General features: G+C 36.3%; 1 protein-coding gene across 2 annotated transcripts; it reads right to left on the bottom strand.

Annotated features, from left to right (window-relative positions):
- Positions 1-7,052: 7,052 nt before the first annotated feature.
- Positions 7,053-14,813, bottom strand: LOC106710308 (microcephalin). Of its 2 annotated transcripts, none has more exons than XM_045682161.1 (10): positions 14,648-14,813; positions 14,263-14,307; positions 13,137-13,328; positions 12,363-12,534; positions 11,681-11,850; positions 10,912-11,080; positions 10,313-10,450; positions 9,154-9,314; positions 7,956-8,492; positions 7,053-7,418 (listed from the first exon to the last, which is right to left on the bottom strand). In XM_045682161.1, exons 2-10 carry the CDS (start codon positions 14,296-14,298, stop codon positions 7,080-7,082), a joined length of 1,914 nt encoding a protein of 637 aa, XP_045538117.1. In that variant the 5' UTR covers positions 14,299-14,307; positions 14,648-14,813; the 3' UTR covers positions 7,053-7,079. The 2 variants fall into 2 exon arrangements, with proteins under 2 accessions (XP_045538117.1, XP_045538118.1); XM_045682162.1 differs by lacking the exon at positions 14,648-14,813 and adding an exon at positions 14,597-14,628.
- Between the last annotated feature and the right edge of the window lie 561 nt (positions 14,814-15,374).

Here is a 15,374-nt window from a genome sequence, read left to right as displayed (position 1 = left end):
GCAAATTAAATTTGTCGGTTAATGTCACATGTAAACATAAAACGCATGTTTTTTTCTGTGTACGTCGAGTTATTTTAGGAATTCAATTTTTTTTCATTTTGATTTTATAATTTACTAGCGACCCGCCCCGGCTTCGCACGGGTGCAATGCAAAATATACCTACTACAGAATAAATGCACAATTTATTTAAGGTACTTAAATGGATAAAGATTAATGCTGTATTGTTTAAAATCACTTCGTAAAAGAATAAAAATGGTTATGCTGGGTTATCCCTAAGAGATAGACATATACCATCGCGGACTTTTTTGTTGAACTTTTTAAGGTGAACAATACTGTAGTACATTATTTTGGTCTATCTCGTAGGGTTCAGCCAGCGTTTGCAATATAAGCGCAAAAAAACGTGCTTATTTACGACATCACATTAGAAAACTTTAAATTTATCAGTGTTTCTCTACTATATTATGCATTTATTATACATACAAACCTTCCTTAAGAATCACTCTATCTATTAAAAAAAAACCGCGTCAAAATCCGTTGCGTAGTTTTAAAGATCTAAGCATACATACGGACATACAGCGAAAGCGACTTTGTTTTATACTATGTATTGATTGATGTTTTAATTAAATGTACAGAATTTCCACGTTTTATTCGTGTAATTTCGTCGAATCGTTATTGTTTAAGAGTTTTAGTAAGTAACATTAAAATAATAAGTTAATACTAACCAACAGTTTTCACTGACGAAACATGTTTACAAACATATTGCCTATCCCTCTCACGAGCTCTGAAAATACTGACATAATATGTTTTGTACGTATGTTACGTTTTCGTGGAAATTCAGTTACGTTCTTTTTTTTTTTTTTTTTTTTTTTATACAAGGAGGAATGCTTAATGCATACTCCGTGCCTCGGGGAAGACACGCGAGTTATGTGAGATTCTCTCCCCGAATGGGAGCATACCCACTAAACCTCCTTGTTCCCTCATGGCCATACTGTGGGGCGCCACGGGATCGCGTGAGCTTGCCACCGCGACGCCCCACTGACCGCCCCGGGAGGGGCCCTCTCTGCGCCCTTAGGCGCTCCTCAAGACGACACCGTGCAATGCAGGTTCGGAATCCCCGCCTCCCCCGCTGGTGCCGCCAGGGTTTATAGAGACCCACCTCTTGGCCCCCGTCTTGATCAAGACAGGGGCCCGCGGTCCCGGTGATGGCCACCGGGATTACGCGATGGGACGCAGGATCACACGCCATCGCATAACAGCTCTGCAAGCAGAGTGCTACCGAGGTCGTGCTCCCACGTCCCGACCGACGGCCGCGACCCTAGTGGGCCGCGCCACCCACCACACTCAAGGCTCACCCTCACCTTTCGCTGCCCTGAAAAGGGCAGTTACTCAGCTCGGGTTCGCCGCCCTCTCATGTACGGACCCACAAGTGGGCCCGCACCCTAACCTACCTTAACTAACTTAACCTAGCCTACTCTAAACTAACCCTAAAAGGCGCTCGCCTTGCGGCGAGACGCCGCCCTCTCTTGTACGGACCCACAAGTGGGCCCGCACCCTAACCTAACTTACATAACTAATTAATCTAATAGACGCTCGCCTTACGGCGAGCGCCGCCCTCTTTTCTGCGGGCTCACAAGGGGCCCGCAGCCTAACCTAATGTGCGGGCTCGCATGGGGCCCGCCTAACCTAACTTAACCTAATAGACGCTCGCCTTGTGGCGAGCGCCGCCCTCTTTTCTGCGGGCCCACAAGGGACCCGCAGCCTAACCTACTTAACCTACTTAACCTAGCTTACCCTAGCTAACCTACCAGTGTTTGGTTCGCGGGGCCGAAGCCCTACCCCGGCAGAAGGCCGGGGCGTTCCCCTATCCACCACCCGGGGACGCGCCACGTCGGAGTTCACCTCTCCGCCCACTCGGACAACCGAGCAGGTCCGTGGAGTTACGTTCTGCCGTAACACAACCTAGGTTTTATGTTATTCACGTACAACACTAGCGCAGTTGTAAAAGTTGTACTACAGCTCTTAGAAAATACTTCGACCTGTGAAACGGTATGGCGCGGGCGGTGCCATGACTCAGCAGTTTAGCGAACGAAGAGCAAGACAGGGGAAAGCTTTATATCGATGAATAATGCTGACAATCTATTCGCAATTTTTTATAAGATGGCAAAAGAGCACGCGGCCACCTGAATTGACGAAATAGTGAAATAACCGCTGCCTAGTTATTTATAATTGCAAAAACGTTGTCTACTTTTAATCGACAGAGGGAACGCACAAAAAGAGAATGTTTTCCTGTACTTACTGTACTTCTTGTAATACTCCAAGAATAAATATGTTTTACTTGACACCTTATTGAAGACCTTACTCCATGGGCATCGCCAACCGATGATCTGCTGATGAAGTAATTTTTGTATCTATATTATATTTGTGTGGGGGACAGCTTCTACCTTCCCCCCTGACGATGTTCATATCTTTTCAAAGTACAGGAGTTATTTTTGTAGTCGACATAAAGCGCAACATGTTTTAACACAAGTATATGAAAACTTTCTGCAAAAACATTACTAAAATATAAAATAAATTTAATTTAAAAAATGGATTGTTATTCGATATAATATGTTCGTTAAAATGTTTTGCAATATCCAATGAGTTTAAAACCAGAACCATGCCCTTGACACACAAGTAAAGCAAGATTTCGTCATCATTTCTCGAATGTCGTCAACATTACTTATCTATACATATTAATAAAATTGGAGTGTCTGTATGTAATTCGTACACATGATGTAATACGCAGCTGATAAAATTATATTTACAAAATACTATTTGTCGCCTGTGACTCCGTTCGCGCGGAATTAAAAAAAACTTAAGTAAACTATGTGTTCTTTCAGACTATGTTCTACAACTGTACTAAATTTCATTATCATCCGTTAAGCCGTTTCGGAGATATCTTCAAACATCCATCCATCCATCTAAACATTCGCATTCATAATATTAGTAAAATTTGTCTGTAAGCAAGGTCGCGTTTGTTCCGGGTAATCTCTGGAACTGCTGGATCAAATTTAGAAGAACTTTGACGGGAAGGTAGCTCATGCTCGTGGTCATGTTATAGGCTCCTTTGTTGCTGCGCCGACGAAGTCGCGGGCGACCGCTAGTTATAGTAATATTTTTATTAAACTGCAATAAAACTTGTACCTGATAATTTTCCTTAAGTTATTGAAATAAAATTATGTCATTTTGAAATAAGTACAATTTTCATTCCAGAATCATTCTTAGTTTTTTTAAATATACGCTGAGTTATGTACTTGTTATAAATAAAGCATTTTAGATACGAACTTCACATCCACATCCTGACCCTTTTTATTTTAACTACGTCGTAGTAACCCCTTTACTTTAATACTGCGCAGTATACACATTACTTTGTGAAAATTAACACAAGCATGATATGATGTGTACTAATCAATATGTTATTGAATAAATTTATAATGAAAATAAAATATAAAGTTTCATCGTTTTTCATTTTTCCTGTCAACTTTATTGATATTGTAACTGAATTTACATGGATAAATATTTGTTGTTATTGCACCTTAAATTAGTCAACAGTGAATTCGCACTCAAGAAACATTGCATTATGGTAAACCGCTTTTTAATATTGTTAATTGAAATACTACGGTCATCTGCTACGGAAGGTAATGTATTCTACATGCTTCGAGGGAAGGAGTAAAGAAAACGATAACACAAAATTACACCCAAGTTGTTTAGACCACGACAAGATAGATATCGCGGACTTTTATTTAGCACATTTAAAAGGCTACAATTCTTCCATACATCATTTTTATGTAGGTCCTATAGTTTAGCCTACGTAAGCGGTGAAAGCAAAAATGTCCCTAATTTTCGCAACAAATTTTGAAGCTATATTCAAAATCTACTAGTCTTCTAGATATTTAAAAAAAAAACAAAAAAAATGAGACTCATCTGCAAGCACTGCCTTTCGATTAAAATAATTTTTACCAAAATCGGACCACCAGGGGCGGAGTTTCGCGGAAACACACATTAAAAAAAAACAGTCGAATTGATAACCTCCTTCTTTTTGAAGTCGGCTAAAAATCACAAATCACCTACTTGAGTTATTACTTCAAAATTTCAAACACTAACTTTCGCTCACGACTCCTAAGATTAAAAAAACTTAATAGCCTATGTGATTTCAGGCAATATTCTACATCTGTGTGCCAAATTTCAGCGAGATCCATTTAACCGTTCTGGAGATACCTTCAAACAAACATACATCCAACATTTCGTATTGATATAATTAGTAAGATTTCAAGTATGACAATTCAAATACATGATTTATTATGAAATAACAAATGAATCAAGAATTTAGATAAACATTGAATGGAATTTAATTTAATGATAAAGCAAATAAAACTAATGAAATGAAACGACATATTGAAAAAAAAAACGTATTTTATTATGAGGTCTCTGTCTAAAATTAAGTCAGAAGATTTACTGAACTGCTAAATCACGTGTTTCCATTTTTATTATAATTTAATTGTATGACCTAATCAATTGATAACTTTTTAATTTGCTGATCAAACTTTCCGAAACCAGTTCTAACACAAATTTGTTACCTGGCAATATTTAGAGAAAGTTAAATATAACATGTTTATTTCCAAAATAACAGAGATTTATTTTTATAGTCTTGCAAAATTTAGCTTAAGTCTAATTTGCATAAAATTTTTAGTGACAAGAGAATTTTTATTTGAATTTAGAATAGTTTTTAACTAGGTGGGGACATTTCTAATTTTAAAATCAAATTTTATTTGAGATACTAGCTGTCACCCGCGACTCCGTCCGCGCGCAGTTAAAAAATAAATAAATGAAAAATAGATGTTGGCCGATTCTCAGACCTACTGAATATGTTCACAAAATTTCATAAGAATCGGTCAAGCCGTTTCGGAGGTGTATGGTCACGAAAACTGTGACACGAGAATTTTATATATTAGATAAATAAGCGTGCATAATTTAAATATTAACCCTAATATACAAATTCTTTTATAGACAGTAGCAAACGAGCAAGTAAATCACCTGATTTTATGTGACCGCTACCTATAGGCATCTGCAACAAAAATATAACTTACAGATGCCATACCATTTGGAAGAGTGGATAACAATCAGGAAAAGGAAATTCTCACTGCAAATCCATCCCCAGTGGATTTATTGGAGAGACAAATTCGCTTCCCCTGCAAACCATTTTTATTAAAATAATGAGAGATCCCCACTAAACAAATACTGGATTTTATAGCCTGTATCTTTCCCCTATCTATAAGCTAAATTGTATTACTCATTTTTCATCATCATCAGCTCCCTATACGTCCCCACTGAGGAGCTCGGAGTGTACTATAAGTTAGGGGTGACTAGGCCATAGTTAACCATGCTGGCCCAGTGCGGGTTGACTTCACACATATCATTGAATTTCTTCTCAAATATGTGAAGGTTTCATCAAGATGTTTTCCTTCACCGTAAGAATGTCAGATAAATGTACATATGTAAATCGAAAAACACATTGGTACATGGCGGTATTCGAACCCAGGACTTGTAGATTGCAAGTCAAGTGCTTAACTCCTGAGCCACCGACGTTCTTTTATTTTATACGTTTTAAAAACATATTAAAAAATTACAAGTGTGACAGCTCGTGTACAGTCAGGCTCGCACGTTATTACAGGAATGCAATAACGTGTCAATTGTTCCGTATTTGAACTGTACTAATGTTTATGATAATACTTCATTGTATTACGTAATTATTTATGTACGCTTGATTTATTTATATAATGTTACATTAAAATCGTGTATGAATCATAATTGATGCAAGACATCGGTCATATTATTTTGTCCAACTTTCAAGTGCATGGAAGAATTATCCTATTCAAAAAGTAAATATCGTACGGTTCTTTTCAAACATTGGTGAGCTGAGTAGTGCCTTCCCTTGCAATCCGCTTCAATTAAAATTGTGTTCTGCGCAGCGACTCGCGCGAAGTTAAGAGCGCTAAGATATCACATCCTTAGAATTATAGATACCTTACTAAAAACACACTTTTCAGAAAACATCTTATAAAGTTTCAAGAGTATAATTTTAACTAAGAGTCCTGAGTCAAAATCAAAAATATTTCCATGTGGTTCTCCTGCTTTTTATCTTCACATTCATCATGATCATCATCAGCTCACTATACGTCACCACCGAGGGCCTTGGAGTTTACCCTAACTTAGAGGTGACAAGGCCATAGTTAACCACGCTGGCCAAGTGCGAGGTGGTTGACTTCACATATATCTTTGAATTTATTCTCATATATGTGCAGGTTGCACCACGATGTTTTCCTTCAACCTAAGAACATACATAATATGTATATCGAAACTATAAAAAACATGGTGCTCAACTCCTGAGCCACATTAAAATATGAAAAATTATAATAATTTCGATATGAAGTAGTAATTACTTAGGTCCCTATAATTCTAAAAGCGCCAAGATATCTACTATAATCATGGAAACGTCAAATTCAATACAAGGACGCCATTATAATCTCATGTATTCATCGGAAGTGTTATAATTTTGTGGAAATTGTGTTATTAAATGATATAAAACTTTTAATTAAAAAAGGATTGGAAATCTTGTAATTCACTAATTTCTGCGTAAAATATACATTGCTACCAATGTTTACTAGTAGATTTTATTTTTTACCAAGGTTATATATAGTTTTGGTTTATGCACAATACTTTAAAAATAATACAGTCGAACCTGGTTAAGCGAGAGTCCAAGGGAGCGCAATATTTTCTCTAGAGTAACTCTCTAACCCGAGTTTCTTGCTTATAGAGGTCTCGTATCAAGGTTCAAGTGTTATTGGGATGAGGGTATATTAAAGTAAAGTTCGAGAAATTTTCAATATAGTTAATTTATTTGATTTTATTTCATCAGTCATGTTAAATATCAGATCTTTGAAACTACAAATAACATAATATGTTACATATATCAACAAAAGTATAAAAAAAATATTTCAACAAATTATTTGGTTAAAAAAATCTAAAAGTCGTCGAGAATATTACTGAATAAAAGATTCAGAACTTTCTGGAATCACTTTATTGATATACCTTCTTGTAGTTCTCATTCTTGCCGCAGCGACACTGTCGAATACCCATTTGGAGCTAACTTCGTTCTCTTCAACTCCTATAATGATATCATAATCACGAACATCCTGTGTGTTCCCGCCATTTTGTGCGTCGCCGCCATTTTGCACAACAGCGCCACATAGTGACAGGAGTTGCACAATCGCGTCTCTCTGGTCGGCATTGGGCGAAATCCGCACCCGCATACCGTTAAATACGTCATACGCATATTCGGAGCGCATTCTGCCTAAAGCCTGCCTTTCGACACGCGCTTTCTGAAATTAAATTACAGATTAAAAATGATAATTTTTAAAAAGTAAGAATGTAAGTTCAGGAGCTGCGGCTCAATGACAGCTCACGTCTCATCGCGATGTATCTGTGAACCGATGAATCGTGAGTTGTTGGTGACTCGCAGTTAGCAGTTTGAAACGCAAATCATAACTATGCAGGTACAAATTGAGCTTAGCTGTGAATCGGTTCACTGATCTGCTTCACACATGTGAACCGTGAGCTGATCTGCAGGTCATTAATTTTAGTCGATTTATCAATGATTATTAAAAAGTGATTGGGAAATAGTGTCTAAGTGTATATTTGGCATACTAAACTACACTACGCTGGATAGTTAGACCAATAAAGAAATACAAGGTTACTTGCTTTTAGAAGAGATTTGCTAGTTTTTTTTTAAATGGATCATATACTTTTTGAATTTATTTAGGACTAACAAAAAAATAAATACGTTAAATAATACTATTTTTTTAATATGATAGTGAACTCAGGCGAATTGATGGCACTGATTGACAAATCTAACTTACCATAGCTATTTTCCTTAAATGAGGTACTTCATAAACATAGTGATGTAGCCATTGCTTTGCCTCCAATGAATCCAGCGCCCATTTTGCGTACAAAACTCTACAACCTCTAGCAGCACCCAACAAAGCATTTACCGTCCTTAATTTATCATTTCTAACTCCAATAATACCAAATCTTGTTGTATTATCAACGTTCGTCACATTGTCAACTACCGCCATATTGTTGACATTGTCAATTTGTTGCGAACTGTCAAATTCTGACATATTGTCAAGTGTAGTCATATCATTTGGTATATTTTTAATTCCAGATATATTAGTTTTTGACGCTATTTGATTGTAATTAATATTTTTTTTATTTTGTTTTTCATTATTTGTCATATTCGTTGTATTTAAGTTATCATTTTGTATGGAGTCTTGTTTACATGAACCTAATAGAACATGTGTGGTTGTTTTATTAACTTGTTTCTGTATACGACCGTTTAGTGTACGAATTGCGTTGTGAGCTGCTTGACGTTCTGATCTAGACATACCTGTTAATACCTGAATATTTAAAAAAAAGTTAGGTAAGAAATAAAGTTGTATAATTATTTATTATTACTAGTTGTCAGCCGCGATTCTGTCCGAGCGGAATTAATTATGTTTTTTCCAGATTATGTTATACATCTGTGCTAAATTTCATCAAAATCCTTTAAGCTGTTCCGGAGATATCAAACATCCATCCATCCATCTAAACCAGTGATTGTCACACTTATTTCTTTCACCGCCCCCTTTGAAAATCAATTATATTTCAGAGCCCCCTAATTTTTATTCAGCCCTAAAACTTAAAATCCACAATTTCATTACTTTAATTTATTTCAATGCCCCCCACTTTTTGGGCTCCTTATCGCCCCCTCCTAGGTTTCAATCGCCCACTTTGGGAAACACTGATCTAAACATTCATATATAACATTAGTAAGATAAATAATTAAAAAACTGTGTAGTTATTTTTTTTGACAAAACTATTTGAAAACTTAATAAATCCCCAACAAAAAATCAGCAAAAAAAAAATTACTCAAGAAAATGACGTCATATTAATAAAAAGCACTCACTGCTACATAATTAGTTAATATCTAAGAAGACGAGGAGTCTCAATGCAAAGAACAAGGCAACTTTACTGTAAATGTAACACCGCGTACTTCCCTGACTGTACAACTGTACATACCACTCTATACGTGTGTGTGTCAGTGTGATGCGCGTGCGCACGCGGCGCGGTCGTGTCGTTGCGCGCACGCAGCAACTTGCGCGCCAATCTCCCTGCGCGAACTAGTTCACGTTTCTCTTCATATGTTAACTGCTTTGATCGAACTTGTGTACGTTCCACCTCTGAAATACATATAGAAAATATACAAAAATATATATATATTTCACTTTGATATCTATATCTATATATATAAAAGAAAGTCGTGTTAGTTACACTATTTATAACTCAAGAACGGCTGAATCGATTTGACTGAAAATTGGTGGGCAAGTAGCTTAGAACCAGGAAACGGATATAGGATAATTTTCACCCCGTTTTATATTTCTTATTCCGCGCGGACGGAGTCGCGGGTAAATGCTTGTATATATATAAAAGAAAGTCGTGTTAGTTACACTATTTATAACTCAAGATCGGTCGAACTGATTTAGCTGAAAATTGATGCGGAGGTAGCTTAGAACTAGGAGACGGACATAGGAACTTTTTTATCTTGTGTGCATTTTTTTTATTCTAGACGAAGTCGTGGGTAAAAGCTAGTATGAAATAAAATAGAAAAGAATATAAATAAATTACATCTCACTTGTCAAAATCGGATAAAATCTTTTAATAATATAAATAGAATTTATTCTTTAAATTTAACCAATCTAGTAAATAGTTTTGTCTAATCGTCGATTTGGCTAATATAGTGTTGAATTGTAAAAAAATATTTTATAGAACATTAAGTTCGGTAAAGTTTCGACTTAAAACGATTCTGCTAAATGGGTAGGAAATAAACGTCCTTGTCCTTGCAAACGTGCAAGAGGTCACCTGAATTCGCCAAAATAGCGAAGCGACCACTAGACATCCGAAATTGTAGATGCATTACCTACCTCTAATCAACGGAAGAAGGGACACACAAAATGAGATAATTTCCCATTCCTATGCATCGCCTACTTCACAAAATCCACTTCCACTTTTCCTTATAAAAAAAGAGTATGAAGGGAATTAGGCCTCCAGTACTACACTCATCAGACTGCATGCGGAATTGCTTCCACTTTACTCCTGTCTTCTGTGTAGTTGTGGTATTTCTTTGGTTGAGCTGATCTCAGATGTTGGCGTCTACCGCTGTAACTATGTACAAACTTACCTGATTCATTGTCACTACCCTTTGTTAAATCTGGTTCTTTTTGAGTGAATAACTTTCTTTTAGACTTCTTTTGTGGTTGTGATTGTTTTACAGATGTTGGAGGTCGTCGCGGCGCTGTGTTCACTCTCGCCTCTATGTCTGCGAACAAGGGTCAACATATATTGGTATTGGTACTTGTTGTATACTGACCAGTATAACTTGAGATTTTACAAGTCTCATGTAAGTTTTTTTTTAATTTTTTTTATTCACTTTTTTTAAAGCTTAAAATATATATATGTCTGTAAATTAACATTTTATAATTAAGATTAAAAATAAATATTCATGGTCCTAATTTAATTGTGTAATAATCTAATAATTTGTCACGGGAGGCCCAATATTAGGCCTCTTTCCCTTCCCACCATTTTCTTATTGTGAAGGAGAAGTGGATTTGGCGGAAGAGATACATAGAGAGGGGAAACGTTCTCTTTCTGTGCGTTTCCTTCTTATTTACAGATATCTATGGGCAACAGTCGACTCGCTATTTCGGCAAATCCATGTGACCGTTTGAAACCTTTTGAAAATTTTGATATAAAAAAATATTAATAAATATTGAAGTTTACCAGTTTTATCATGTGACGTGTTAGCTGACGTGTCAGCTGACGTGTTGGCTGACGTGTTAGAGGTGTCAGATTCACTGGACATGCGCAGTGTCAGCTTCTTGGAGTCATCATCTTCTGTACTATCAGATAGCAACGCCGCTAAACTTATATTCTCCATTTCAGCTTTTTTCTAGAAAGTAAAAGAGACATATATACTATTAAATATATAATTATCTAGTTTAATTTAATTGAATTTAAATTTCTAATTATTTTTCAATCCTGCAGTCAATTTTTTTTATATAGTTTTTTGGGACTTTGTTCTAATTCTAAGATTAATGACATGTATTAATAAATAATTAAAAAATAATATTAGTTTATATCCGGGAATTTGTCTGTGCGTACTATTTATAAGATATTAGCTGTTGCCCGCGACTCTGTTTGTCCGTATGACGTCATTTGCTAGAGCAGTGTTTCCCAAAGTGGGCGATAACGCCCCCTTGGAGGCGTTTGAAACCTAGGAGTGGCCGATAAGGGGCCCAAAAAAATGGGGGGCATTGAAATTAATTAAAGTAATGAAATTGTGGTTTTTAAGTTTTAGGGCTGAATAAAAATTAGGGGGCTCTGAAGTATAATTGATTTTCAAAGGGGGCGGTGAAAGAAAATAAGTTTGACAATCACTGATCTAAACATTCGCATTTATAATATTAGTAAGATGACATGCTTAGAACTGGAAGTAAAGTCTCATTTTTTAATTAAAAAGAAGATTTAATAATGGTAATGTATGTCTTACCAGCATGATCCTCAAAGTCTTAGGTGATGGCAGGTCTGAGGGTCGCGAGGGCGCAGGGAATGTGTCTTCTGGCAGACGTCGGCCGCTCGCAGCACACGCCTCCACCCACAGCGGTGACACCACGCGACACGCCAGCGCACGCGCACGCGCACGCACGCTGCGACTACCTTCTGTACACACGACATACAAAGTGTAATAACAAAACTTTGATAACATGTATTTCTTAAACTTCCAGTTCAAATTGAACGAAAGTTAAAATATACTTTGTTTCCTAAAGTGGGCGATAACGCCCCCTGGGGGCGTTTGAAACCTAGGAGAGGGCAATAAGGGGCCCAAAAATGGGGGGCATTGAAAGTAATTAAAGTAATGAAATTGTGGTTTTTAAGTTTTAGGGCTAAATAAAAATTAGGGGGCTCTGAAATATAATTAATTTAAAAGGGGACGGTGACAGAAAATAAGTTTGACAATCACTGGTTTAAACAATGCCCGCTTGGTTACTAAAAAATCAAGCATCTAGTTTTATCCACAACCAAGTTATATTAGGTTGAAAATGGCTTGAACTTCGAGAAAAGGATACGACCACTGCCGTGCCACACAGATATAGTGAAGTCATGTGCCATTTTATCATACTAAAGTTAACTAAAGTTTTCGTGTTACGTGATAAAAAATACGAGTGAATAACCATGTGACCACACTAAGTGTGTAACGAGGTGACTCCAGGTGGGTACGACGGTGGCGCCGAGCGCGCTGAGCGCTGCCCGCAGCGCCAGCGCCCGGTTTCCCGACCCCACATCCACCAGCGCGACCACACCTCGCAGAGCCTCACAACTGGTATTAGTTGTACCACGTGTCAGCTGGGCATTTTGATACAAGAAAGGTGGTAAATGTAACGTAAATAATTACTTGTTTATGAAAAAAGTCACGTGAAAAGAGTTATATCTATCTACAAATCTTTTAATAGTTTTTACCTTCAATTATTTACAAGCTTTTCTATAATGCATAATAATTAATAATTAAAGTAAATTTGAGAAAAAACTAGTTTACATAAGCTTCATTGCAAGTACATAATTAGTATTAGTTTACTTATCAAGAGCGTCGGTGGCTCAGGGGTTAAGCACTTGACTTGCAATCTGAAGGTTCTGGGCTTGAATCCTGCTATGTACCAATGTGTTTTAGATTTACAAATGTACATTTATCTGACATTCACATCACAATGTTTTCCTTCACCACAAGACCTTCACATATCTGAGAAGAAATTCAATTATATGTGTGATGTCAACCCACACTGTGCCAGCGTGGTTGACTATGGCCTAGTCACTCCTAACTTAGGCTAGGCTCCAAGTTCCTCAGTGGGGACGTATAGTGACCTGATGATGATACCTATTTCATTAATAAAAAATGGTAATAATCTGGTTAAGTAATAAAATAAGTACTTTATAACATAAGTGTCACTTACTCTACGATTCACAGCACCAATATTGGCACCAACTGTATTGGCCAAATACATATCCTTTGCTACATTGATATTATCTTGCTTCTTCTTCAATATATTTGTATGTTTTGTTATAATATTTGAATCTTTGTCAGTTCCTTTAAGAGCTGACCACTCCTCTCTCAATTTTAATCTTTCAGCTACTGCAGAACGTCGCTGTAAAATATAGTAAATTTATTAACAGTAGTAGAGGACCGGTAACATCTGTTATACTAATAGGCTGGCTAGACTGATGTAATACCACAACCATACAGAAGACAGGTGTCAAATGGAACTAATTATGTGTTTTGTCTGATGCCTGTTACCTGTTTAGTTACCTGTTTGGTTACCTAAATTTAGTCCTCTTTTCCTCTAAAAAGATGGGAAGGGAAGTAGATTTGATGGGGATAGAATGCATAGGAAGGGGAAATGTTCACTTTCTGTGTGTCTTCTACTATGTCAATTAATGTTAGGCAATCTATCTGCAGTTAAAGACGTTGATTCAATGGTTGTTTCGCCATTTCGGCGAATTCAGGTGGCCGCTTGCCATTTACATTATAAGTTAAAAAAGGGAAAAAGATTGCAAAATAATTTGATTTCATAAGTAGATTATTACATATACACTATAAGAGTCAGATTTAAGCTTGAAATGGACCAAAACGTTGTGATGGGTTGGCAAGAAGTTTTAAATTTAGTCTGGATACTGTAAATGTATGATAGATGATTAAAAATGGCTTCTTTGAAATAAATATCATTTTTTGTAACATTTATCAAGTAGTTTCATCTTTTCCCAATTAGGGTTATGTTTCCCATTATTCTACCATATATATAGCGTTGCCAGGCGTCCGGATAAAGCTAGACATAGGTAGGCTTTTTTATTGCATGTCCGGCCAAAATAAACGGTTGTCTGGCTTTTGTTAGGCTTTTTACATTTCCCAAACGAGAGTGTACATATTAATACTGAGACAAAATTCTAAATAATATAGGGTGTCCAAACTTTCCACCCAAAGGTCTGGTCAAACTGACTGATCTGTCCGGCTAGTAAATTTGGTGACCTGGCAACCCTACATATATATAATTTCGAGATTTGGTATTGCTAAATTACACTTACCAGGCCAGCTGCAGATCTACTGTTTTCTTTATTCATAATTAAAATCTGAAACACAAAATAATAAATATTTAAGTCAAATCTACGTTTCTCGCATCAAGTTTTTGCTTTATTTTCACCTTTATACAATTTATTACAAGTAATATATAAGTTAACAGATGGTATAACAACAATTGTTGTAGAAAAAGGAAACAAGATAAAAACTTAAAGAAACTACGTACGACGTAGATGTAAACAGGTTTTATCTTGTTCGTCGCATGACGACGTTTATAAAAAACGTTTAAAATACATTAGCCATGCTATTTAATTGTAAATTTTACGTTCTAGTTTAGCTAACATTTACTAAAGACCACGTAGTTCTAATGATGAATGAATTGTTAAATCTCACCACGGATAGACCTCAGTCTACACGAATCATTCTTTATTTCCCAAAAATATATCAATTCTTTCCCAGCAAGCTCTTACACAAGCCAAGTATAAGTTATACACGAATAAAGTTAATCAAGAAATAAAGTATAATGTAAAGGTACTTTTACAATTTCTTGGGTAAGATAATTTTGTAAACAATAACATTAACAAAAGTATTTGACACATGACAATTGACATTGACATTGATGCCTCCAAAGAGTAAGTGATTCGAGATCCTAATTTCACAGATAGCAAGCATTATTTTTTATCTGTAATCTGTAAACGACAAAGAGTGAGATAAATGTGTTTTTTGTAAATGTGAAAGTTTTCACCGTTATATATTAAGATTACCTCGAACGTTGATCTTGTTGCTGGAAGATATCTACTATATAAATTTCTCGTGTCACAGTTTTCGTTCCCGTACTCCTCCGAAACGGCTTGACCGATTCTCATGAAATTTTGTGAGCATATTCAGTAGGTCTGAGAATCGGACAACATCTATTTTTCATTTTTTTTTAACTGCGCGCGGACGGAGTCGCTGGCGACAGCTAGTGTTAGTATAGTTTCGTGATTAACACCAAAGAAGAAAAAATATACTGTTAGAGGAAAGGGAACTACAAATTTATGCTAATAACTATTCACTTTATTTTAATATCTTATCACTATATGTTATTGTTCGTGCCAATCGATTCGCCTTTCAAATAATC

Source organism: Papilio machaon, chromosome 18 (genome assembly GCF_912999745.1).
Source record: "Papilio machaon chromosome 18, ilPapMach1.1, whole genome shotgun sequence".
In the NCBI taxonomy this organism is placed as follows: domain Eukaryota; kingdom Metazoa; phylum Arthropoda; class Insecta; order Lepidoptera; family Papilionidae; genus Papilio; species Papilio machaon.
This window is presented reverse-complemented; position numbering and strand designations above follow the sequence as displayed.